This window comes from Talpa europaea, assembly GCF_964194135.1.
Source record: "Talpa europaea genome assembly, chromosome: 12".
NCBI lineage: Eukaryota > Metazoa > Chordata > Mammalia > Eulipotyphla > Talpidae > Talpa > Talpa europaea.
In genome coordinates, this window is record NC_140079.1 from 96,818,067 (window position 1) to 96,845,607 (window position 27,541).

At 50.5% G+C, this 27,541-nt stretch overlaps 1 protein-coding gene across 2 annotated transcripts in view; it reads right to left on the minus strand.

Annotated features, from left to right (window-relative positions):
• Positions 1–27,541, minus strand: part of CLEC16A (C-type lectin domain containing 16A) — a gene marked incomplete at its 5' end in the record, with an annotated part of 180,168 nt that overhangs the window by 149,015 nt on the left and 3,612 nt on the right. For both annotated transcript variants that reach the window (XM_084249156.1, XM_084249155.1), the window contains 8 exons: positions 232–345; positions 3,913–3,966; positions 5,375–5,549; positions 8,177–8,300; positions 10,055–10,160; positions 12,809–12,957; positions 18,318–18,451; positions 20,525–20,653. In XM_084249156.1, coding sequence (XP_084105282.1) covers positions 232–345; positions 3,913–3,966; positions 5,375–5,549; positions 8,177–8,300; positions 10,055–10,160; positions 12,809–12,957; positions 18,318–18,451; positions 20,525–20,653 — 985 coding nt within the window. The remainder of the gene's footprint in view (positions 1–231; positions 346–3,912; positions 3,967–5,374; positions 5,550–8,176; positions 8,301–10,054; positions 10,161–12,808; positions 12,958–18,317; positions 18,452–20,524; positions 20,654–27,541) is intronic.

The window sequence follows — 27,541 nt, forward strand, 5'->3', positions numbered from 1 at the left end:
CGTTCAATAACATACAGTGGATCATTCAAATCCATGCTTAACCTGAGCCCAGATTTTCCTGGGAACCCATTTTAAGATTCTGAAGAGCTTCCCTGAATCCCAGACCACGTGTACACCATCACTGCCGTATAAGCAGAATGTTGGCTTCTGGTTTTAGAGAAACAGACACATAACAAAATAAGCCATGGTTTCTGATCAAGAGGAGAAACAGGCCCAGTGCTGGCGACTTACACAACTTCTCTGAACATCCTGCTCAGTCTTAGCGTACATCTCAGACAGATCTCCATTCAGAATGACTTCAGCTAACGAGTTCACCAGGGGTGCATGGTGTATAATTAGGAAGACCTGGTGAGAAAGAACAAATGGGATGGGCATGAGAGTGAGCAGTCTTGCAACGCCTTCCTCTTCCATCTGAAGCCACCAGGCTGGGCTATATACATCTTGTGCTCAGCCGTGATCCCTACGATGCAAAGCCCAAAGAATGGGTCACATTTAGGAGAAATCAGCTACACTATCTTCTTCAAGTCTTGGCCCCGCCTTCATTCAGAGTGTTGCCCATTTGGCTGCCTGCTCTCTGGTGGAAGGAAGTGCATTAACGCGAGACCGTCCCTCATGGCTGGATGAAGCCAAATCCAGCCAAAGTGGAGCATACATGGGAAGGGAGCCGCCGAACCAGCACACTCCTCCCCTCCACTGGCATTTCAGTGTCAAATTTGATTAAGATAAGACTAGAAGGCACTGGCCCAAAGCTTCAGTTATGCAGGGAGAAGGGGCCAGCGCGTCTTGTTCCAATCAAGGACTTGGCAAAGGGGCAGCTACACAGAGATTCCATTGCTGGCAGGAGCTCCGACCCCCGTGGTGGGTTTCAGGATTCCACGGCAGTGTGGGGAGGTGTGGAAACTGTGGAGAAGAAAAGCCACACGAATCAGAGACAGACTTAGTCATGCCACCATGCAAAACCAGGAGGCACTGGGCCGTAGAAGATGGCCCCGCCACGCCACCCTGTTGCCCAATTTTGGTGGAAGGGCTTTAGGAATCAGGCATTAAAGCCACCTGTGACCCCAGCTCAGACACACCTGCTGTGTTGTTTTAAAATGTAAAGGCAGAAGAGAGTGGGAGCGTTCAGGGTGCTATGGCTGCAGACAAAGCCTACAGCACCCGGTATTCCCAGGCGGTCTCTCATCCAAGTACTAACCAGGCCTGACCCTGCTTAGCTTCAGAGATCCAGAAACGTAAAGGCAACACGGAGCAGTGGTGTGGGGTGGAGCTGCCCCGTGCCAGGGAAAGGGCACGTACGGGTTGCTTAGCTACGCAGGGAATGGGTCTCTCCGCCTCGGCGTGGTTGTGGGCAGCGTAGGGATGTGTGGGCACAGTGTAGGAATGTGACTGTTTGTTATGAGAGGCTGTTCTGTCTATTGTAGAATTTTTAAGCGGTGTCTCTGGTTTCTACCCATAAGATGCCTACAGCACCCCCTTCCTCAGTTGTGGCTACCAAAAATGTCTGGAGATGTGGCTAAAGGTCTCCTGGGGCGACGTACCTCACCCTGGCCCCGCAGCTGAGCACCCCCTGTGGAGAACATCTCTATAAGGACACAGGAAAACCCTGTAACCAGAGCTGTGTCTGGGAAGAGAAATCAGGAGACTGAACAAGAGCAAAAAGAAATCTTAGTTTTCATTGCTTTGAACTTTTTAACTTTAAGAGGAAATGTTAAGGGACAAAAAGGAAAGACAGAAATGAGTAAGTACTGGGTGCCATCAGGAGTGGGACCGGGTGCCTGGGGGATGGGGTGAGTTTCCCAATGTGTCATTTTGTACTGTCTGCAGAGTGTGAATATACTGTTTCCCCCAAATCACTACAATGCAAATTGAGTACAAATGTGTTACCTACTTAAAAAAAAAAGCACATCTGTTTTTAAAACATAGAGATAGTGACTATGAAGGACACTACATAGTCTGATCAAGAGAGTTAACCCCTGCCCAGAGCTATGGTAGGCAGCTAGATGCTACTGATGATGATGGTGGCGGTGATGATGGTGGCGGTGATGATGGTGGTGATGATGATGGTGGTGATGATGATGGTGGTGATGATGGTGGTGGTGATGATGATGGTGGTGGCGATGGTGGTGGTTTCTTCCCTTCCTCATGGCCGAATTACTGCCTCACTTCATCTAATCATAAAACCAAACCCAACCACTGAGTCCATTCATTCCAAGTCTCTACTGTGCATCTTGTATGAACGTGGTCTCAACGGATGATTTTTCATTCTTTCTTTCGGTCTACAAACAGTGAGCAGCTACTAAGGCCCACAGGACAAGGTAGACCGAGGCGAGCCAGCCACGCTCAGCAGTGTGTGCAGACCAGCTCCCACAAGCTGGGTCGGCGTGTCTACACCACACATTCATTTCTGCAGGGCAGCACCTCCAGCACATAAGTGAACACTAGGAATGTGAATGTTCTTGGTTTTGTAGCTGTAAAATAATTTGGAAGGATACTTTTGATGTATGTCTTAAGGATGTAGATGCAGGAGTCATACCTGACTGGAGATTTTCACATCTTCTGGCGGTATTATGATAAACGTGAATGAAGGGAAGGACTCTATTACTCAAACTGAGGAACACCAGATGACAAGCTGGACTTTTTGTGAGACGTCAAGACAAGTGATTAGGTTACTGTTCCTTCACTAAGAAAACAGGCCACGGGGGTTCTCAGACAATAGGCGTGCCTGACCCCTGGTTCCTGGAGGAGATCCTGCCCATGGCTTCGACAGCTGAGAGATCCTGAGGGCGCTCTCCATGGGATTCCTGTGGCTGAGCATCTGGCCTGCTTGGGTCCTGCCAGACTCCCAGAATCCCAAGCAGGAGACGCCGGTGGATTTATAATGAGGTGGCAGAGAAAGCTGCCAGGAGAGGTGGGGGCTTACACTGGGCTCTGGTGTGGAGTGCTGGGGTGACAAGAGACAAAGGGGCATTCAGAAGCCCCAATACCAGTGTGGAGTGCTGGGGTGACGAGAGACCCCAGGACAAGACTCCAGGAGTGGACAGCGAGCAGGCCCCAGGCTGACCCCATCGGGTCTGCATCTCTCGTCTCAGGTCAAGGGCAGACAGCCACCTCAAACTCCAGGAGAGCCAGGGAGCAAGTGAGAAGGATATTCTCCTAGCACAGTGAATAAATAACTTGCGTCCCTACAGAAGTGGGAACAGGACTCTGGTCAAACGTTTGACTACTTGACAGTCTAATGAGATGGCCTGAGAGTCTGGACTGCTTGTAATAAAAATATTTTTAAAGTTATGTAACTGGGTCACCATGGAGTTTTTCCCTTCTTGTAAATATTACATAATTATGAGAAGGAAACATACTTGTTGAAGAGGGCAGGCGGACAAATTAGCTCAAGACACAAATCTGGGAACTGAGGCTGCTATGAGATACCTTCCAGAAGGTAATCTGAAACTAGAATCAGGACAGAAGCCTCTCCAAAGAGCCTCGTTAGTGGAAATTCGTTAGGCCAAGGTTGCTGCGTGCCTGTACACAGTGGGTCCTCAGTTTTGGGGCTTCTTTCAAAAGGCTGTGAGCAAGACCCAAGCAGGCCACATTTCCAGGGTATTTAGAACATTCCTGGCTGTTTTGGAAACCTCAGTCCCCATGGTAAAAAAGCAACTCTATTTGCTCTTTACCATGCCAGGTTTGATTTATTTTCCATTTGTCTTTAAATTTCCATTCACTACTATGAAGAGGATGCCCAGCATCTTGACTCAGCGTCTGGAAAATAGAGCCCCCATTTCCTCTTATTTATTTAAAGTTGGGGGACACTGAAACAGAGGACGAAGCGATGTGGTCTGGAAAATTCCTGGAAGGCAGCAGCACTCCAAGAACCCCCTAAATGAGGGGGGGACACAGACAAACAGCCAAACATACCTGCGACAGGAGATAGAGAGAAACAGGCAGGCTGATTTTCGGTCGTTCTCCTCCCTGGCGAAGGGGATGGGGGGAGAGAAAGAGGTCTCGGTCACACAAGTGGTGAGCACAACAATCACCAAGCCAAAGCCACCAGAGCGCAGGAGGGGCCCTGTCCCCAACCCCCTCCAGCCCCTAGGCTGCGCTTCCCTGGGGCCAGCCCAAAGTCCACTCTGCAAGATAAACTCCCAGCCTCGGTCCATTCCGTACCACCTGAGAAATCTTCCACCGTCAGTCAGATCAGAGGCTGGGCCTAAGAGACCCAGGTCCTCCAAACACCAAGAACACCTATTCCACCCTCAGGGGCACTGAGAGCTGGGGCGGGGGTAGGGGGGTGGAGGGAGGGCGGGCAGAGGCCAGTTCTCAGGAAGGAACTTCCAAACCCAGAGGCAAAAAGCAGTTTGGGGTACTCTGGCCTTGGGAAGGCCCCCATTCATACAGCGCTTCAAATGGGCTCCAGCTCACACCAACCCTGGTACGAGCGGCAGGACCCTTTTGCTCAGGGAGCAGAGCTGCCTTGCAGAAGGTCAAGAGTGACATTCAGGAAGGGGCAGCATTTGAACCCAGGTCTGAAGCCTTTAATTCCTGTGCTTTCTCTCTGCCTCCCAGGGCTACCTCTGGTAGATCTAGTTATTTACTTATTTTTTGAAAGAATCTTCACATTCTATCCCAAAAGAAAGTTGCATCCCATTGGGACCTATCCACAGAGGCTAAAACCCCTGTCGAGGAACCATCTGGCCTGTCCTCCGAGGAGGCATCTGCCCCTGAACCCCAGGAGGCCTTGGGCAAAGGCCTGTCCTCCCTGAAGCAGCAGCATTCATAGGGGGACCGAGAACCAGCAGTTCAGAATCTCTGGACCCACTGAACCAGAACCCCTGTGCTAATATTATGACAAGACCCTCGGGCACCCCCAAACCTGCAAACTGTGCCCATCCCTGCCCCTGCGTTCTGTGCAGCCTTTGCTGTTGCCCAGATGGCCTCCAAGTCAATCAGCTCTGGCAAGAGCAGAAAGCCAGTGGGGATGAGAACACTTTAAGAGAAGGATGCAGAGACACAAAAACCCAAACTTGTGGAGGTGTCCTGTTTCTTTCTGACATCAGTATTCTTTTTCTCATTCACTGTTACAGCTTCTCCCTCCTCAGGAAATAAGGGCAAGGGAAGGAAAACCCAGTACCTTGGGAGGGATGGCGCTCAGGCCCCAAGTCCCTGGTGGAGGTGAGGAAAGGAGGGGCACATGTTGAGGGGTGGAGCTGTGCTCCCCACATTGTTATATAAGTAATGGAAATGAATGGCAAATCAATCAAATTTGATTAAAATCAAAAACAAGTAAACAAAAGCCTCAACCCCTCACACAGCATGGTCCTATCCAAGGTGCCTGTCCTTCCTCTTCTGAGGAAGCTGAGCCGGGGCGGCTCCAGCCCACCTTGTCCTGGTTCTCCAGTGAGTACACGTAGAGTGGCAGGAAGAGCCTGTTGAGCAGGTGGTCGGTGAGTACGTCATTGAGGAACTCGCAGTTGATGATCAGGATATCGTTGAGATAGTGCAGGTGATCCAGGTGCTCGGCCACCAGGTCGCTCAGCTTGCCCCGATTGCGGTGCCTGCCGAGAGAAACGCCCCCTCAGCCTGGAAGCCGATGCACAGCGTGCTGGGTCTAGAACTGTGGCCTGAGACTTAGTCACGGGCATGCGTTCACTCACAACAGATACTGCGGTTGTCTCAAGGGAGACTGATCCTGACCCCACTGGTGGGATCTGGTCCACTGCAATTGATTTTAGGGGGTTTCTGGGGGCTCCCCCCACCCTCTGGGGAACTAAGCCCAACTCACCCCTGCGCCCCTCACCAAGTGGGATAAACAGAGGCAAACCTTGCTAAGCTCACAGCAGGCCCTTTCACGAGAACAGCCACTAACCAGTGTGGCAGGATCCCCTGGCACCCAAGATAAGCGGTATTAATGGGGCAATAAATCCTGGCTAATTAAAATGCTCCAGAGGCGTGCCGAGAAAAAAGCAGGCCTCAGCAGCCATGTCCGCCCCATGGGCTCAGGCCATGATGGAGGCAGAGTGCGAGGACGGTATCCCCTCTGGCCCCAGGAGGTCTGTTTCCTCTAGGCGGGGAAGGGGGTGCAGTCTCACATGCCCAAGGATGGAACCCCTTAGCCAGCCAGTGGGCACCCTTTCCCCATCCCCAAAATGGCAGGGCCATAAAGAGCAAAGCAGCCGAGTGACGCATTTGTTTTATTAGGATTATCACCCAAGTAATAGAGGGCCATTTTAGAAGACAAAAAAGAAAAAAATGAAAGCAAAAAGAAATCAAAATCTCTGAAAGCCCCACCATGATCTAGCATTTGGGGCCTTGGGAGCCTGCAGCCCCAGTCTCTGTATTTCTGGGTCTCCCTGTACCGATGTCAAAGCACAGGTGTTACCTACCTGTGCCTCTAACCGTCACGCTTTCGGGATGCACATCTACCTGTGCATCTAACTGTCATGCTTTCGGGAAACAAAGACAGGCTCGTTTTTGCTCCTCTTACATGACTGGATAATTATTCCTTATTACACTTGCAGGTGCTATTCAGTAGATGTGTCTAGCAAGGACATGCTGTGATGCCTGAGGTGACGCATACCCTGGACCCACTGCCCACCCAAGGCCTGGAACGCTTTATACACATTTTGCAAACTTTTCCCCCACTTAATAAAATAACTATGGAAATGTTTCTTTGGTAGAATACTTAATACACTTTACCTTTGAAGCCTTCAGTTAAAAGGAATCTTATCAAAGTTACAAGTGCAGATGGTTTAAAAATCAAGCTGGTAATGAAAACCAGCAGCTCCTGGCCAACTCCCCAGCCTGCCCGTTCTCCGGGGGAGGCAGGTTTTATTTAGCTCTTTAGTGGGGAGCCCCTCCCCAATGGCTATAAATCTACAGGACTTCTACTTGGCATGGAGTCGTCTCTGCTACTAGCTGTTGACAGAGCTCTTGGTGTCCCCTCCGCCCTCCCCCAGTGGCCGCCAGTGACCAGTGTCCACTTATCGAAACTGCTCGCCACACTGAGGACTGGGATGTCACTTCCCTCCTGTGTCACTGCGTGTTCTTTCCTCACAGGTGTCCCGTGACCCGCCCTACCCATGTCATCTGCCAGCCACCTGTCCTCACCTCCTTCCCAAAGTGGGGACAAATATTCTACCTTGCCTGGCTCCTCCCCCAGCAGCCCTCCTCCCAAGTCCCTTGGGTGGCCTGATCTTGTCCACTGTGCCTTCCCCAGGTCTGTGTGGGGCTGCCGATCTGGGGCCGTGATTCTCAGTTGACTTGACATTTGGCCAAGTCTGGAGATATTTCCGGTTGTCACAACCCGGGGAGGTGCTACTGGCTTCGAGTGGATGGAGCCAGGGATACTGCGCACCCTCCGACATGCACACCATCGCCCCATGACACAGGGCCAAGGGTAAGAAATCCCACTTTGGAACTTCTACTCATCACCCCAAATCACCATCCTAATCACTTAAAAAAAAACCAACCAAACAAACAAAAAAAACCCACAACGACTGAGATACAGTTCACATGCCATAAAATCTACCCATTTAATGTGACTTGAATGGTTTTTGGTACAGTGCCAGCTACCCAGCCACCAGCACAACCAGCAACGCTTTTATCACCTCCCCACCCAACCAGGCCCCTACTCATAGCTAGTGGTTCCCATTTCTCCCGTGACAACCCCACCCCAACCCCAGTGGCAGGAAAGCATTCACCCTCTCTGTCTCGATGGGCCTATTCTGGGCATTTCCTAGAAATAGAACCACATGTCTGTGGGCCTTGGCATCTGGCTTCTTTCACTTACTAGAGAGCTTCCAAAGTCCTAGGTTTGCAGAGGGTGCCTCGCTCCTCTGTGCTGCCAGACAGGGCTCCACGCAGTGTGGTCTACCGTACCCCGACTGTCCATGCATCAGTAGCTGGGTAACGTTTATCTTTTCATTGAGCACCTACTGTGTGCCAGCTGCCTGGCAGCCCATCTAAGGGTGTGTTGCATTCAGTGACCTCATTCCCTCTGGGACATACTTGTTTCCAGCTCTCCACTGATCCAAACAGGCAGGCAGCACCTTTTAGAGCACAGAAATCCACATCTGCCCACATGCAGATGAGGACATTTTATCCTAGTGTTTACTGGTCCCCAATAAAAATGGTCCCCTTACAGTCACTCTGTCTACCTAATAAGCACGCGGAGGTCACTTACTCCTCATCAGTCTGCACACAGTTATCAAGTTCGATCACGTGGCTCCCGATGAACCAGACCAAGTTGGAGAAGTAAGGGACGGCCGTTTTATCTCTGATATAGTGCAGCATGGCCTGGTTATCCACTGAGAAAATCCACAAAAGAAGAGAAAGTAAGTCACGCTACCAAAAATAACTTGGGAGAGATTCAACAATAACAGCACCACTACCACGATGAAAAGCCTTTTCCTATCATCTCAGTCTTTTCTGTCTTTCCTGGAAATACTGGAACATGGCTGTCTTATGTACAAAACTAATCTCATCCAGGCAGTTCTTATGCTATTTTTTATCTTTAGTAAAATCAGTTAATCGGACGGTTTAGCCCTAAGAGTGCTCTGGAGGGCACCCGTACCAGCTGCATGGCCAGCTAGACTACCCAGGAGGCTACACCATGCTCAAGCAAGTTTCCTGCATTTACATGTAAGGATAAGTTAAGAAAGCGGAAAACCAGAGGTTAATAACTTACATGACACTGGAATAAGGAACACAGGAATCGTCATGGAAGGAAAGGCAAAAAACAGACAACAGTTAACAGGGTTAGGAGCTGAGATGCGAGATAGCTGCTCAGAGGGGGAGAGAGCGGGAGGCTTCATCTAAACTGAAAGGTACAGGTTAGAAGAGAACAAGAGAGAACAGAGCGGGGGCAGCAGCAGAACGGGCTTGGGCTTGGCCTGGCCGGGGACTCGGCCAGATCACAAACTCGGAAGCCTGAGTGTGGCTAGTCACTCAGTGAGTGAAGCCAACAGACCCAGAGTGTGAACTGAGGAGCATGGATGGCTCTTGGGCCCAAAGGGAGAAGCTGCTTCTCAGCACCAGCTCACCACTGCCCTGTAAGGCTGTGGGCCCAGAGTAGCTAAATCTACACATTCAAGTCTGATCACGAGTATGCACAGGCCCAAGAAGACTGTTACCCCAAATCACCCAATCTGTAATTTTTTTAAACAACACCTAAGCCAATTAGAACACGTCTGAGTCTGGATTCGACTCTCAGGCCTTCAGTTTGTGACCTCTAGATGGACCTCATTGGCCTCTTAGAAAGCTCTTCAGTTTAAAGCAATCCCAGAACTAGATGGAGTGCGTCCCTGGGGAACTCCCGCCCCCTCCCAATTGGGGTCATCTCAAGCAATAACATCACAACTCAGCAAAGGTCAAAGTTCTTTGATCTCTGAGAAAATGGAACCCCAGCTCCAGCGTGGTGACTGCAGGAGAAATAACTACTAGGCATTAAACTTCCAAGGCGTTGCCTTTGAGGGCAATTTCAGTTCAGGAAATGTGTCAGCCAGACTCTATGCTAGTGTGGGCAAGGGAGGTGGCAGGGCTTCTCCAGGAGGCAATGTTTTGGGCATTAAGTACATCTTGAAAGGAGGGATTTGTTGTTGGGTTTGGCTGCATTGAGAATACAAAACTGCCCCCTGCTGTTTGTGGTGTGAAATGCTTTTTATATATTTTTCAAAAGATAGCCGACCTTCTGGCTGTACTGGGGCCAAACACAGGCCAAAACATGAAAATTTAAAACTAACGCTCAAAGACAACTTTGCTTTATCTGATTATGACATGGCGGCAACAAGCTCCAACGTGCCTCTCGTGGGGTGTTACTATTTCTGCATGTTGGCTCTAAGACTTGAACACGCAGAACTGAGCGTGCATGAAGGCCGTGGTACAAAAAGTAATGTAAGGGGCCAGCTGAGTGTTCAGTGACCACAAGCCTGTGGTGATACAAGCAATCAAGCAACAATAAATGAGCCCCTCTCACCACTGGAGAATCGTAGGGGCAGACTCACGCACAAGTGCTAACTGCTAAGTTAAAATCCAACAGGGCAGGAACTGCCAGAAAACCTACCTTTGTAGACGTTCAAGGTTATGGTTCTTACAGCAATTCTAACCATGCTTTCAGGGTGGTTGAAAAATTTGATAGCTTCTGTATACAGGGCAAAGTCATTTGTGTGCTAAAACCAAAGAACCGAGAATTAGTTGCAAACCCCTGAGACAGGCCTGCCCCCCTGCCTTTTGAATCCTAGCAGAGATGCCAATAAAAGACATAAAAAGTTACCAAAGTGAACTTGAAGTCAGTGGTTCCTTCCCAGTGGGGAACATGGGAAGGGATGGGTGACAAGACCATGGAAGAAACAGAAAACGTTCAGACAGCACCAGGCTGGTTGGCGATCCGTGACACCACTTCTTAGCGGCGTGATGGAATGTTCCTAAGTGTCTGTCTGTCTTTAAAATGGGGATAAATACCTTGCACCTTATGGTCAGAGGTATTAAATGAGATCATTTCCGGTGCAGTGCTTAGCCGGGGCCTAATTCCTAATGAGTTCGGGGGAATAAGGTTGCTGTCACCCCTGGAGGCTCCATCGACTGACAAAGCATCAACTGACAAGGCAAGCATGAAGTGTGACTGTGACTGGAATCCCTGGCTATTATAAATTTCTCTATTTGGAAATAGGAGACTGTAAACATTATCATGGAGAAAGAGGAGCTCAGGAATCTTCTGACGTTAAAAAGGGATCATCAGAATGGACAGAAATGGTTCAGAACCACAGAACTCCACCCGGGGAGCCTTTGAAGTGCATCAGGAGCTGGGCCTAGAGACACAGGGTGCTGCTCTGCTGCCCTCTGCTGGCCCGACTCCACATGCCTCTGGATTCCCCGGGAGGGCACCCGCAGGCTGAGTGTGGGGGAGAGGTGACAGTCAAGTTCCAGGAAGGTGACAACTGTCTCCTGAGGACAGGGCCACTGTGAGCACGAGGAGGCAAGTATACCCTTAACAAGTATGAGCTGCTGCAGTAGCCACGTAGGGGGAAACCAAGAGGTGAGCTTGCTCTAAAGCTCACCGCTGCTTTAAAGACCACAGGGCGTTCTTCCAGAAACTTTGCTCTAGCTTCAAAATCCCAGCATTCTGCCCTCCCAATCAGTACATAGGAGCACAGCTCACCCGGGTGGGGGAGAACCTGGCCCCTCTCTAGCCAGACTCGGCAGGTGGGTCATCTGTCCTGGGACATGTGCCTGAGTACCTGCCATGCGTGGCTAGGGGCCATACAATATTAATTTTTCAAGCTGCCACAAATTTGATGGTTGGCAGTTAGCACTTTGTCCATCTGAGGCCAGCTCTTCCCACACTCACACAAGTAATCTGGACAGAGAAAATCAAGATGTAGGGGACTTCTGCCACGTCATCTGGGGACAGCAGGATGGTTTTTGCCCTAACTCAGATCTGTGTGGGGTTAGGGGCTGGCTCCCAGTACAGGCCCGCCCAGTGCCGCGGGCACCCACCGGAGGACACTCCACGCACACAAACACTAGGTGGCTGGGTGGAATCTGGCCTCCAAGTTGGCCCAGCGGTCCTCACCTCCTGTGTCCATATACTTGTGTCCTCCTCCCACACACTGAGATAGGGCAGCCCTGTGAGGCCTAAAGAATATGGCAGAAGTGATGTGTCCTCTGAGGCTGGGTCATAAAGGCATCAAGGCTTGCATCAGTCTCCTGGGTCATTTGTTCCGAGAAAAACCAACCACCATACCATGAGGACGCTTGGAGAAGGCTGCGTCACCAAGGCCTCTGGCCGACAGCCAGCACCACCTCACTAGGCAAAGGCGTGAGCCATCTCAGAAGCAGATCATCAGCCCCAATCCAACCTCTGGATAACACAGCCTCATGACTGAGCCTGAACTGAGCAGCCTACCAGGCTGCTCCCTAATTCCCAACATACTTGGGGAGAAATGTGACAGAGTTCTGACCAGTGCGACATAAGAGAAAGTCCACTGGGAGGCTTCTGGGAAGAAGTTATTTGGAAGATAAAACGGGACACAGGAAGGGAAGTGATTTCATCAGGCTTTCCCGCAGTGGCGTGTGATGTTTGGAACTGCTGCAGCCATCCTGAGGCCATGAGGCATCGAGCCTGAGGACAGAGGCCAGCTGTACGGTCAGCACAGCAGGAAGCTGGAAACTCCTGGACCCCAGATGAAGTGGTCGAGCCACGAATGAGCCAGCCCCAAAGAGCAACATCTGAACCTCTGGGGACCTTATCATTCAAGGGCCTTTTAATTATGACAGCAGCAGCAATTTATGTATTTAAGTTGCTCGTATTTCTCCCAAGGAATACCTGGGATGTTGGCTTGTAAAGGGCAGCAATGGCTATGCTTTTAGGGAGCCAGGTTCATACTGGGAGGCTTGAAGACTTCCTTTCATTTAATTAGATCCTCAGAAACCCTTACAAGGGCATGCTCTCATGCCCATTTCTCAGACAAGGAAACTGAGGCTCAGAGGACGGGGACTTGTCTAAGGCCACAGACCAGGGAAGTGACCAGTCAGTTCGGACTGGACTTCCTGTTTCTTCCCAGGGCAACATAACCCTGAGCAACTTCCGGAAACTTCTCCCCACCAGGTAACACAAATGGAACTGTGTGTTAAAAATAGAGGGGTAAGTGGTTAAACTTTAAAATGAAACCTTTCGATGCATGCCCAGGCCAAAGAGAACCGCTCTGAGGCTCAGGTAAGAGCGCATGTGTAAGGGCTTTGGAAGCAGATCCACAGCCGCCCCACGGAAGGCGGCTCTGACTGGCCACCCACAGGTGCCCCTCCGGCAGTTACTCACCTCATTGTAAAAGAAGTGGACGGTGTGGTTGTTGAGTTTTAACGAGAGGGTTTTCAGGAATGATATATAATATGCCATAATCTCCTCATCGGAAAAGTCAAACTTATGGACAATGATAGAATTGACATAGTTATTAGAGAGCAAATAATCTAGAGGGAGAAAAACAAACAAACGGGACACAAGTTAATGGTGCTGGAGGAAGTGTGGCAGAGCCAGCCAGGGGGAAAAGCCCAGGGCCTTGGAGCCTGCTGGCGCCAGCCCAGCTTCCTTCTGGGTGGCTGGGGTTCAACAAGTGAACTCAGAGCAGCTGAAGCTTTAACCAGCAAAGCAAGCTGCCCCTGTGCCTGGCCCCTAGAGAGTTCAAGAGCAATGCCTTAGAAAGGCCAGGCCACCCCTCCCTCCCACACCAAATACAAGAAAACACTCCAACATTTTCTTTCTTTGCTGGCAATGTTCAACTCGAGAGCTGGGGGTGGGGAAGACGAGCTGGTACGCGGGTGTTTTCACAAACCACCCCCACACACGCGAGGGTAAAGAGCACTGTGGGCTATAAAAAGCTGTCCCCCTTTGCCATCAAAAGTCACACCATCATCCCTGAATGCCACAGAGGGCTGAGTGTGGCTTCCTTCTCCCTACGGAGCCACGTGCTTTCAAAAAAGGCCCTTTAGATGATGAACTCCTAGGCCACAGGCTGAGGGCTTCCCATCAACCCTCGGGACCCAACTGCCGACGAGGTCCCGGGCTTCCCAGTTAGCAGAGAGGAAAAAGACACCGAGAGGTTGACTGACTCGCCTGAGAACACAGAGATGATAAGTCACAGAGATGGGATTTGAACTGAGGTCTGATGGCAGAGCCTGTGGTGCCAGGCACTAACGGGGACCACCAAGGAAAACTGGGTGACGAGGGCTGTGGGCCCTGGGGGCCAACTAGAATGGTCGCCTCCTCCCAGCCCCCCGTGCTCGGGTCCTGTAGAAATGCAGGTCTGAATGGTGACGGGGTCTGACTGTGTGAGGGAGGCTGGAAAGCCAAGGTCAAGGTGTACCTCCTGATTGCAAATGCTGCCACCAGATCAACTAGCTTTGTTTAAAAAACTAGTTTTACTGATTTACCATTCATTCACCTCACTGTAATCTCAGAGGACACCTTCACACCCGACAGGGGCATGTGCTTGCCCCACCACCAGCAACGCTGCCGAGGCCCCACCACCAGCAACGCTGCCATGGCCCGCCTCTGTCCCCGCCAGGAACCCCTATATTCTGCAGAGGGTGGGCTGTTCTGTATGTTCTGCCACAGATGAGCTGGCTGTTACAGCTGTGCTGACCCACCAAGGCAGGTCTAGAGACCCGCTGAGCCTGGGAGCCGGCTCACACCAGGCCTGTCCTGCACTGCCATTCTGGGTACTCTGTCCGTCCACCAGGCACCGCATAGATAGGTAAAAGCTGAAGAGGCAACGCCTGCACATGGTGGATAGATAGTAAGGGGGGTAGGGAGCTTCGAGCTCCCCCACAGTCTGGCCTGGCAGTCTCAAGGCCTGGAGCTCGTCAGCCATGTGCATTGTTGGCCCGTGGGCTCTTTGTGGGCCAGGCCTGTTAGGAGCGGGTGCATCGTGCTCATGTTTGAGAGGCACTGGACTTGACCACGGGCCTGTGCCACTTTCCAGCCGCCCAGCTGAGCGACTCGGGGCAAGCCACGATGCGTCACCACCAGCCAGGTTCCCGGCCTGAAAGCTGCAATGCTGGTGCCTTTCTCCTGGGGTTTCGTGCAGATGAAGGGAGCGAGATAGTGGGGGGCACAGAGCAAGCGCTCCCCCCATAGCAGCTGCTACTTCCCCTGTGTTACTGTCACCTGGGGAGTCCTGACCTCCATCATCGTATTCTAAGACCAAACAGAGTGCTCGTGGGTGAATCAGAAATACCCATGAAGTTATTTGGTGCCAAAGAACTCCTTAACCTAGGCCAATCGAAGTGTAACTGGAAGACTGTCTGGAATCACCAAAATAGACAAGAACAGCCTTCCAGGAGCAGGGGGCACGGGAGGGGTCCAGAACAGCACACTGGCGGGCTCACAGGAGACACGCAGACAGGCCTAGAAGTTCGTAGGGTGACCAGTCCCGATTCTAACACTCTCTGAAGAGCTCTCAGGCCCCCTGCACAGAGGTGGCCGTGGGTCTGGGGTGAGGGTGCTCTAAGCTTGGCTTGATTTACTAGAATTGTACATAGATCTGAATCTTAAGTCCTTGTGACTTCATACTTTACATACACATTCCTCTAAATTTTAGGGGCCCAGCCGGATGAACTTTTGCAGTATATGCACCTCCAAACACCACCCAATGGGCCGCTTCCCAGAAGCTCCCTGTCCAAAGATGACCCTGTTTCCATGCACTTCTGCTTCCCACATGCACCAAATAGCACGCACACTTCTGTGTACCTGGCTCCTTCTGCTTGCACGCCAGTGAGGGTGAGGCTGCTAGTGGTGGAGGGCCTTCCTTTTTGCTCTGTGCCGTGTGACAGTAACTCTGGAGAAGCCTCAACCTGCCCACCTGGAACTACCCTATGACAGCAGCCCAGGGACACTGTGCTATCTGGCTGGCGCAGAGGCGGGGGCTGGTGAGACACCGCTGCGAGCCCCATGGTGGCTGGTAGCAGTGCCCGGGCCCCAGTGGCACAGACGCCTGCGCGGGCAGCCTAGATCTGCTGGCAGGAACCTCTGGGCTGCATCGAACTGGAACAGCCACATGCTCCAAGCTTTCCCCGGCAGGGACTTTTTCCAGGGCCTCCACGAGATGACAGCGTGGGTGCTGAGGGCCAATGGAGGGGCAGCAGAGATGCCTCTATTATTTGGCAGGGACTTTTCTACTCCACCCTTACCATGTGGTCAGCCTTTTGTGGCAGCCTTTTATAACAAACCCAGGAATCTGTCGGCGACCTCAGTCCCTCGGGTCTCTGACTCAGGTTACACACCCAACGGGCAGCAGGTGCACTTGTAAAATGGCAGTTTGTAATAGTGAAAATTTGGAAACCACCTAAATGCCCATGGTCAGTTAAATAAGTTTGGCCCAGCGAGATGCAGCTCTTATGCCAAATGAGGCAGGGACACAGGATGTAGAAGGTCTAAGATAATTGGGCAGGTGGGGACTGAACCGTCAGTGATTGCACAGAAACTGTGCTTTCTATATTTTGTAGTGCTCGATTTTGTTGCTGTTTTATAATAAGGACATTTTCTTTCTATAATTAGAAAACAGACATAAAAGGGTAATCCTTGTCACACACACACCACCCCCGCCAAATCCACCTGTTGTAAACAGGCAGCAGTTTTTGCCGATTTTGTGCCTAATGAAGGGTGAATTCCCTGTAGTGCTAAAGGCACCTGCCCGGGTTTCTTCTAGCAGGCTCCTCCTTTAGTCCTAGCACATTAAGTCCTCTTTCAGCGCTGTCAGTTGGAAGCTAACTTTAAGCAAAACAACATGTGATGAAAGCAGAGTCCTGAGTAATGTCATTTCATTCAGCGTCAGCTGGGAATGTGTTTTTCTCATCGACGCTATCACAAAAAAGATGCCTTTAGAGACCTGCTGTACAATGAAGGCCATATGATGTTAAAACCCCAGAAACCTTTGTGGCCCTGACCCCCACCTTCAGTGAGGCAGCCCTGTGGCTAGCTGGGCCTAGAAAGGTTACCAGAGAGCAGATAGGGGGAGGAGGGGAGGCAGATTTAATGGTAAAACCAACTCTAGCGGGCACCGGCATCCACCAGCCTCTGCGCTGCTCTCCACACAGCCATCACACTCAGCCCTCAAGCTGCTCCACTCCCAGGTTCTGTTAGTATCTCCACTCCGGCGGCAGAAACTACAGCTTGGAAAGTTCACTCTCCAGGGCATTTGGGGAGAAAGCGGCAGAACTGCGTGTGGGGCCCAACTGCGTCTGGGGCCCAGTTGAGTCTGAGGCCAGGGCCTGTACCCCGGAGCTGGGTCTTCCCCTCACGGAGTTTTCAGAGACCGCACGCGATTCATATCCAGCCTGACGACTGATTAACCAGGGAAACCACGCAGGTAGCTAGTGAGTCAACGGCGCACTTGTCAACTTGCCATTCTCTGGGAAGGAGAGACGCCGCTCCTAGCGCAGCAGCACCATCTAGTGGCTGCTCCCAGAGCCACCACTCAGCCTCCGTCAACCTCCCAGGCCTGCCTCCCTAGGACATGGCCCCCTGTCCCGAGGGGGACGCCCACCATCTCGCCCTCCTTCCACCGCCAGGAACTGCCACCATCTCTCCCTCTTTCCACTTCCAGACACTGTCTTGGGGACCTAAATTCCGCTCCTGACAGCGATTTCATTCCTCATCTTCTCTCTCTACTTCCCGTGGGCAGGGGCTGGGGCTTGGTTCGGTCCTCTTGGAACAATAAAGCAAGGGGCAAGCACAGGATTGGGATCCACCCAACCAGCCTGGGGACTGCTGACATTTTGGGCTAGATAATCCTTTGCGGGGGGGGGGGGGTGTCCTGTGCACTGTGGGATATCTAGCAGCATCCTGGACTTACCCACAAGATGCCTGTAGCACCCCCCACCCCATACAAGAATAGCTCTAAGCTACTGACAAAGGTCTCTTCGGGTCACAGTCTCTCCCAGCTGAGGAGCACACGAGCCAGGCCTGGCCTTACTACAGCTGTCACCTTGGGTGATGACCCAGCCTCTCTGCTGTTAAACCCAACCTCTCCGCACTGCTAAACAGTGCCCACCTGTCGGGTTGGTTGCCTCAGGTGCAGAACGGGGACCTGGCGAGGGCACAGGGACTGCAGCGGCCGGGATGGGAGCCATAGCCCACGCTGTAGCACTTTCCTTGGCTGAGCTCCTCCTCACCCTGCTGCTCTGAGGCTTATTCCACTGGCTGCCTATTCAGTGACCCCCGACCCACTCTTTAATAATAAATTATAAAGCAGAAATGGATACCACCCCCCAAAATCATTAAGCAGAGGGAAGCCCTCTCTTGGCCCCTCACAGTATCCCACCATGCAGGGACAAACGAGGTGTTATGGACTAAACTATGTGCCCCAAATTCATACATTGAAGCCCTAACTCTCGGTGTGACTATACTGGAAGATGGGGCCTTTATGGGGGAAATCAAGGTCAAATGAGGTCAGTGAGTAGGGTCCTAATCCAACAGGACCTGTGTCCTCACAAGGGAAGAGACACCAGCTCTGCTCCCTTCTACCTCTTTCCGCTCCCCCCTCCCTCCTTGTGCACAGAGGAAAAGGTGCTGTGAGACACAGAGAAGGCAGCCATGGGCAAACCAGGAAAAGAGGCCACGGCAGGACCAACCCTGACAGCACCTTGAACTTGGACTTGTAACCTCCAGACAGTGAGACAAGCCTCTGTTGCCTAAGTCACCCAGGGGTCTTGGTTATGGTGGCCCAAGCCCACTAAGACACACGTAAGCACAGACACTGGAGACGCAACATGAAGCCCCGAGGCAGCTGTGACGCTCAGGGGGCAGAGGCGCGCGTAAAGGCTGTCCTTACAAAGTGAGGTCTCGTGGCTGATGTTCTCAAAGAGGATGTTCAAGGTCTGCAGCAGCTGCACACACACATAGCGGCCTGACTTCTGCCGCAGGATGTTCAGGAAGAAAACGAACATGTTCTTCTCCAGGAAGAAGCTGTGGGGAGAACGGGACAGCGTCAGTGGCTGGCTTCCCCACCTGGAATCCCAAGCATCCTCTATGTACATTCCAAGCGCTCAGGTGACCCCTCCCCAGGAAGGCACCCACAGCTAGGCCAGGTCTCCCCACCCACAGGGCTCCGGCATGTGTACACTCCAACTCTCCAGCCCCGTCTTCCGTCAAAAAGAAAATGCAACATTTCCAGCACCTTCCTACCAAGGACCACACAGTCACCCAACTATCCCCAACAAACCACACTTTCTATCCTCTGTTTTATGTCCTAGTTTTCCTAGTTAAGCATTTTCCTTTTGCTCTCCATCGGTACCCCTGAGTGTTAATCAACTGGAATTCCCTACAAAGGGGCAAGAGAAGGCTGAATATTCAAAAAGTTTTGATTTTCAAATTGTCCAGTTGTTTCTGCATGGAAAGAGGTGGGTACCCAGCCCATTCCAAGTCAAATTTTTGCTGGCAGTCAACCCGGGAAGACTAAGAACAGAGGGCAGACCCAGGACATGTGACAACTAACTGCACCACGGGAGCCTGGATTGGGATCCGGGAGCAAAAGAGAATCTGAATGGGAAAAATGGAGGCCGCTTAACAACCAGACCCCATGTCAGCACCTCCTTCTCGACAAACACGTTCTGGTACCATAAGAGAGCGGCCATGGGGGAAAGTGGGAGATGTGGGGACTTTCTGTGCTATCATCATAACTTTTCAGTAAATCTAAAATTATTCCACAATTTACAAACGCAATTTACAATAGACTCTTTGGGGATTCTATTGGGCAGAGTCACTGGGCCACCACTACAAACTCTGGGGTTTTTCTAAGATGAGAGCTAAGCTGGGATAATCTGTGTGAGCAGAGGGGTCAGGGCTTCACATCTTGAACTCAAAGGTCTTTCTCAATTCCAAAAACAACCACTACCAACAATACATTTCCCAGGATCTAGTCCCTTTAGCGGAAGCTAGTCCTTGGAAATTGTACGGGGACTATAACCAGGATGAAAATGCATACATTGTGCAAAAATGAAAAATAATGTAAAAAATACATAAAATTAAAAAAAATTAAAAAGTGTAGAGGAAGCTAGTCCCATTTACGAGCAACACCTCACTTGACTATTCCTGGCTTCCTCTGGGGGTCAAGGCCATTATCACATATTTGCATTTAAGAGTCTGCATTCCCCACAAGTAGTGTTGCTTTGATAGCCTTACTGATGAAACATGGAGTTATCTAGAAAATCAGGCCATCGCACATGAAGCCAGGTTGGACAAGGGGCACCTTTCCTAGCCTTGAGTGGGTCCTTTAGGTGGCCTCAGAATTTGTAATTAAAGTACCTGATATAAAAATAAAATCTGTGTTTGGTGGTGGTCATAACCCACATCCTTGTGCACACAGACCTTGAGACAGGTCTGTCAGGGAGGAAGTCATGGTTTAAGGCCCTTCTTCTTAATTACCCAATAGGAACACCATCTTTATGATCATCTGCTACATTTCTTGAGTGCCTACCCTGTACCTGTCACTGCACGGGAACTTTCTCTGCTTTGAAGACAAGGAAACCGAGGCTCGGAGAGGTGAGCCTGGTTGAAGGTGGCTCTCCTTGGAAGTATGGAAAGAGGAGCTAACCCCAGGGCTTAGGTGTGAGAGCGGCCCTATCACTCACCAGCTGTGTGACACAGAGAGCAAATGGACAGTGGGTACCCTGGGGTGGCTGGCTGGGAGACCCGGCTCAGCTGGGCCAGGCAGGGTCCTTCTAGTCCCTCAGGACCTGACTACCAGGACATTTTCTCCTTCCTCTGAGGAGATCATCAGACACCACTGGGAAAATTACCCATGATATTTTCAGATTGTCTAGAGACACCCATTTCCAGAACTTTCTCATGTTCCGCTTGCATTTCTAGCATTTCAAGGACACCGTACACAGACAGAAACAGATATAGATAGATATCTATGCGAGACCAAATTGGCGTCAAATCCTGACATCATCAGGAGTGACTCATGGTGTACATTTAGAAAAATATTTGAAGGGTGAAAAAGAACCAAAACATGAAAAAAACATCAGAAACCCTTACTCAAACACAGAGCTGTCATTCTGGTCTCCCCAAATCAGGATCTCGGTGATGGAACGGATGGTCTCCACTAGCAGGTTCCGGTTCTGTTCTGTGACTGTGGTGTTTTTGGTCAAAACATGGTACAGATATCTAAGAGAAAGGGAAGGAAATTAAAGTTTAGCAACTAAAGTGAAAGCCAGGCTCTGCGATCATAAGGAACATTTTGGGGATAATTCGCTTATGCTTTCTCAGATTCGGTTAGCTATTTCCCGTTCACATGTGACATAATTCACTGGCCAAGACCAATGGCAGACAGTGCTTGAAAGAATTAAATAGCCAGGAACACAGCAACACAAATGGAGATGACAGAATCTTTAAGCCCGTGAAGACAGTCACCTCAAACTTCAGGGGCCAGGAGGGTCACTGGAGAGCCGGACAAAGCAAGGGGCGCTAGAGCGCACCCGGAGATTCAGATTCAGATTCAGTAGGACTAGGGGAAGACCATGCTTTGGCCTCATCACATGCTTCCCTGATGATCATGATACTGGGGGAGTAAGTGGAGACACACGGTTCAGGGCTGAAGGCCTAAGGAAAGACCCGCAGCCCAGACGATGCAGACTTAGATAGGTGGAGTCTCAGCAAGGATTGGTCCAAAGCCAGCAGCTGAAGCAAAAATCATGGGGATACCCCACAAAGGACAGAGCACCCATTCGAAGTGGGGCTTGCAGTTCAAGGGCAATGATCCTATTTGCTGAATGCAGGTGACTGAATTTACAAAGCCAAGTGGACTTGAGAGCCTAGGAGACTGCACTTCACCCACCAGATGGGTCTAGAAGGTATACACTGCTCCAGACCTGTGCCAGCCACTGGGACAGAGACAGGCAGACCCAGTCCAGGCCTCTAGGCCCTCTGCTGGTGGTGCGGAGAACTGAAGGACTTGATGAGGCCAGTCCTGAGCAGCGTGAAGGCCGGTCCAGCACCCTAGGAGCACTGCTTTCAAGAGATGGCTTCTCCAGCACACAGAAGGAGGCAATTTCTGCTGTCACGGCTTGGGGGGGAAAAGGTGACTCAGGACAACGCACCTCCTGTCGTCTTTTATGACCACCTGCAGCTTGGGGTGGGGGCAGGTGAGAGCAAGGCTGGGAGACAGAGACAGGATTATCCCACTGGCTCTCTAACAACGGCTAAGATGTAAAGCAGCACAACCTTTCCAATGCAACAATAAGGAGCAATCTGCAGCCTAAGGGGGCTGGGCTTTATTGATTAGTATTGTTACTATTTATTATATTTTAAAGACACAGTATAATGTCATTTAATTGTTAAAGTAATTAAAAATTGCTTGCAACTTTCAAAGCACAATACCTGGAAGAGCCTCCAAACAGAAAACTCTTCCACCTGCATCCAAATCTACCAGCAGGGCCCCTGTGGGAGGAAACGCCACAGCACTAAACCGAAGCCTGGGAAGAAACGCTAGGGAACCACTTGTGAATCTCACCTCCATACATCTGCCCCCAAAGGCTCAAAGTGCAGTTTTTCAGATGGGGATTCATGAGCTTCCCACATCAGAATCACCCGTTGAAGTTGCAGATCCTAGCTCCTCACCCCAGGATCACAGAACACGACCCACAGAATCTGACTCCAGAGCCTCCAGTGCCCACGAAAGCCTGAGAGCCCCTGCACCATGCAGGCCACAGCGTGCCCCATGCCCACGTCCTGGCGACAGGCACTGCCCACTGTGCAGCGCAGAGGCAGCCTTCCCAGCTGGTGTTGCCCTGCCTGCAGGATAATGTGCTATCACACTTCTGTTGCTGTTCTCATCATTGCTTTTGTTCAGTAATCTCTGCAAAAAAAAAGTCTAGTAACTATGAGGCCCTTACAAACAAACCCGGGGAAAGGGCAGGTGGTAAGTCCTGAAAGAAGATTCTAGGAGCTCCAAGTGCGGTACAGGGTCTGGCTCTATGATCCTCCTACTGGGAATAACTGGGACACGCATGTGGTTAGCACATGGACAGCAGCTGGGGGGTTTGCGCAGCTGGCCCACTCCCTGATGGCCAGAGACTTGGTCTGAGAGCAGAGGCCCGCCTGCTGCCTCTCCAACTCTTGCTATCCTTGCCTTTTTTGCAGGGGCGGGGAGAGGGGGGCAATATAGCAGGTAAATGGTGATATCACATTGGCGTTTTATGTCCTGAACATGGACGAAGTTGAGCACTGTTTCAGATGTTATGGGCTACTTGAATATCTGCTTTTGTGAAGTGCCTATGCAAGACTTTTGCTCATTTCTTATTAGGTGTCGTTTGCTGATCGAGCTCTGTGTGTGTTCTGAACACAAGTATGTATCCTTTCTGAATGTGATGTGCCTTTTACTCTCTGCAGTGGTTTTTTGATGATTTTGATGCAGTCTGAGTTATCAGTCTTTCCCTTGGATTGTGTATTTTGTATCTTGCTTAACAAATTCTTACCGGGCTTCCCTGGTGGTGTAGGGGTTAAGTCTCAGCACTATGAAGCTATCACCACTGCAGCACAAGTTCGATCTCGGCCAGGGAGCTGACCGACAGATGGCATAACAGACCTCTCCTGTCTCTTCCGCTGCTCCCCCTAGCAGTGTATTTCAGTAGATCCACTTGTTCTGCTCCACTCTCTCTGGAGAATCTCTCACTCCCTGCACCTCAGGCCTGTACCCCAGTTCTTCTATGCATATATAAATAAACAAATTAAAAAAAAAAAGAAATCCTTACCTACCCTAAGGTCATAAAGAAATATTGTTTTCTTATTTAAAAGTTACTGTTTTACCTTTGCCTCTGGACTTAGAGTACATCTGGAACAATCTGTGTGTGTTTTACGGTATTGACCAAATTTGCTGTTTCTATATGGGAAACTAGTTGACTCAGCAACACCTACTGAAAAGGTCCTCACTTCTCCCACTCCCTCCAGCATCACGTTTGCCGTTCATCAGATGGCTATGCGTGTGGGGCTCCTTCTGGGTGCTGCAGGGCCATTCATTGGGTCATCTGCCTCTGTGCCAACACCATGTGCCAGGTGACTGCAGTGTACAGTAAATCTTGCTAGGTGATCACGTAAGTCCTGTAACTCTCTCCTGCTGCTTTTCCAGCATTACATTGGCTATTTTAGATGCTTTGCCTCTCCATATAAATTTAAAAATCACCTCCAAATTTCCACAAAAATACCTGCTAAGAGTCCCTTTTACATTGCCCTACATCTGCTGCTAAATATGGAGAGAATGGACATCTTTGCCATCGAGTAACGTGACAGGGACTACATTGCTTTCAGAGTTTGCTGGATAAAGGTTTTGCACATCTTCTGTTAGGTTTATTCCTAAGGTATTTGATGTTTTTTGATGCTATTGTACATGGTAGAGTTGGACATTTTCAACATTGTCTAAATGCTGTTAGGGGCAGATAACCTGATCTCAAGCCCTAAAGCTCCCTGATGATTATGTCTGCACCTTGTTCATCTGCTCATCTCCTGAGGTCCTAGCACGCAGAAGAGACCCTCAGTGCATAAATGCATAAATGCACTGGGGGGGGAAAGAAAGCTGAAGGGATCAAGGCCTAATATCTAGAGCTTAGTAAATCCAGTAATTCAGCTACCTCTGAGATAGTAGTATGCGTTAGTAACTTCCTGATTGTAAATGTAGCATTCATTTTAAAAAGGTTAGAAACTTCAACCACAACAAAAGAAGCAGCAATTGTCCATCATGCCTCTGCTGAGTGACAGTCAATGCTGGAGCCTCCGTATGATGCAGGCTCTGGGGTCTTTTTCTTCACTGTGGATATTCACATAGATGAACACTAGCATGCCCCTTTCTACACCCATCCTATTTCTCACCTCTGGCTAAAATGAAAGCATTTGTTGCCTTTATTGTCAATACAACTGTTTGCAAGTACCTACAATGGCTACAAAATACACCATTGAAAGGAAAACAGAGTTACTCTGTTGCTGGGAATACTTTCCTAATTGTTTAGATAATCTATAATATTTCTAGGACGGCCACCTCTGTGTGCAAAGCTGTGTCCTCTCCAGATAATTCCCAAGGAAGGAACCATTTACTTTGGGTGCTTAAACCCAGCAAATTAAGATTTTTCTTTTACAATGATGGCATTTTCTCTCATCCTCTGTATGTGTGCATTTTTATCATCATCATCATGATGACAGTTGCAGCCTCCTAATGAGCCTCCTGCTAGTATAATGTATTCACTCATCAGCCCCTCACAGCAGCCCTGCAGGGTTGATGCACCAGGGAGCTGGGGCTCTGGGAGGCTAAGACCTGCCCTGAGTTCTGAGGCAGGGCACTCAATCTGATTCCAACCCCACTGCTTATAAGCACTATAGTATAAAGAATGCAAATACAGACAGCACTTTTATCAGCCGAGCATTTGCATGAAGTCAAGAATGCACAGGGGAGCTCTGGCGAAGGGAGAGTAAGGCACGCATACCTACGAAGGTGAGTTGTCCATCCCAAATTAGTTATGCAAATGATTGGCAAATCAATAACTGGGGGGGAAGAGAGGAGAACCAGAACTAAGGATATTTTTCCTTAGAAAAGAAGGCCCAGCATCCAAGAAAACCAAATAAACTACATACAGAGGAACAAGGCACTGAGGTACATACCAGAGCCTCAGGTAAGTCCTGATAACTGACCTTTCTCTGAAAAAGAGCCAGCATTAAGATAGTTCTAACAGAAGCTCTGCAGAACCCCAATACCAGGCTCTGACATGCGCACACTCTACTTGGACAGAAGCTTAAGAGTTTGAAATGCCCAGAGCTCAGAAACACTTCAGTCCGTTGCCAAGGCGCAGCCAACCCACTAGAGGCTCATCACCAAGGACGATGGATGGTAAACAATCCTGCCTCCACCGACCCTGTGTTCTCAAGAGAGTCCCTTCTTCACATGGAAGCATGACAGTCCATAATAGTAAAGTCCACTTCATTACCGAGACAGACACAGACATGCCAAGTTCAAGTTCATACAAGTTTGATGATTTGTGTCAGAATATGCTCTTAGGAGGCTCCTATTGGAAGATCCTGAAACTTATCTGCGAGAGTGAGAAAGGATGAGGAATGACAGGGGCCCAGAGGGACTAGCAATCCGCTCTCCCTAAGCACGTCAGCCTCAGCCCCCCATAACAATGTCTAGGTATAGGAAAAATGGGGACAAACAGGGCCTGGGTCTGACTGGCCTACTCAGATGTTCCCCAGAATGCTCTACTCTGTGCCTTGAAAACCTGCACTCAATCAGTGTCCAGCCTTCTGGCCCGCAGAACCAGGAACAGCTGCACGCAGGGCGAATCAGACCAGAGGATTAGGGAAAGGTGTTCCAGGCGCTGCTCCTCCTAATGACTCATCCCCCAAAGATGTCCAACTGGGTCATTGGATGAGGCTGGGTCTGAGAGACGCTGAGAGCTGGCACTCCCAGGCAGGGCTTTCAGCCCTGGAAAAAGCCACAGCTCTAGCACAGCACTGTGGCCGCGCCGGAGGAGCAAGAGGGCTAAGAAAAGCCAGAAGCTGCTTTTTCATCCACCCAGTGGCATTTCATGTGCCCGTCCGTGATCACTGAGAGAGAGCCAGACAGACCCTGTGCTGGCACCTGACAATCCCAGGTGAACGGGCCACATAGGACCTGTCCTCAAGGAGCTTCGGTTCAAGCAGGGAGAGACAGACAAACACACAACAAAGCATACGCGACTGAGCCAGCTGCCCGGGGATCCCACTCGAGGTGGAATAAAACTCAAAGCGCTCGCAGCACCTACCAGCTGGCCTGCCTCTCAGGAGGAGGCTGCATGTGCTCATGTGCTAGCAAAGCAGGAGCGCAGGGGTAAGGACAAGCGAAGGAGAGAGACAGGAAAACCTGCATGGGCTGAAGTCACCAGGGCAATTTTTATGGAAGAACTGGCCTTGTCAGGGTACAGTTAGGCATTTCTATGGGCAGGAAGAAAAGAGACAGAAGCTTAAGTGGAAAAAGCAAGACACAGACAGGTGAACATGTGAGGCGTGTGTAACAGTGTGTGAAAAAGGACCATCTACTCAAAATGTCAGGAGAAATATTCTGGGGTGACAGCATAACTTAACAGAGACAGCAGCCCCCTCAAGTGGATGCCGAACCTCCAGCCTGGCCCTCCTCCAATCCATTTCCAAACTGGCCAGACTACAGTGTGCCTCAGAACCCTCCCAGGACTCCCACTGGTCTCGGCCTAATGACCAAATCCCTTAGCAGGCTTTACAGACCCAGCAGGCCCTGGCTTGGTGACCTCTCAGCTCACCACTCTGCTCTCGGGTCCTGTACCTCCTCTCACCCCACATACACCCTTTTGCTGAGCCACCTGAGTCCCTTCCTCCAGGCTTCCCAAATGCTGTTTCCTATACCTGAAGCATCCTCCCTTCTACCTGCTCTCCCCTGACCCCCCCAGCTCCCAGCAGCTACCTGGTCACAACCACTCAGTCCTCAGACCTCCACTTAACTGGCTGTCTGCTTGCCGAGGGTGCTCTGGACCTCCAGCCTGCATTAATGCACCTACCTCTGTGTCCCACAAGAGAGGGGAGGGACCAGAGTCAGAGGCATTCTGAAGGCCCAAAAGAAGAACTTGGACTTGACATCACAGATGCCTCAGACCCACTATGTGTGATATGGTGAACACAATATTCAAAGCAAGCAAACCTGGCAATATTATATGCCAGACTCTAAAAATATCGGCGCTATCTTTGGCAAAAGTGGAAAATACCAAGAGAGGGTGAGCACCTGCCTGGTAGGTAACATTTTTCTTCTTTTGGGGTAAGAATCCCTGATTTTCCCATGGGGAGGGCCAGCCCTATTTTGCATTCTCTGTCCATGTGCTTAGGCAAAGCTGATGCCACCCTGGCTCCATGGCAGGGCCAGTTGGAGTACCCCATGACCCCTGCGCAGTAACTCAGGGATGGGTGTGAGACCCCAGGTTGGTGCAACGATGCTCACTTCCAGACTTGAGCTGGCAAGGCTCAGAAAGCAGCTTTCTCTTCTCCAGGAATCGCTAAGCTGACGTGATG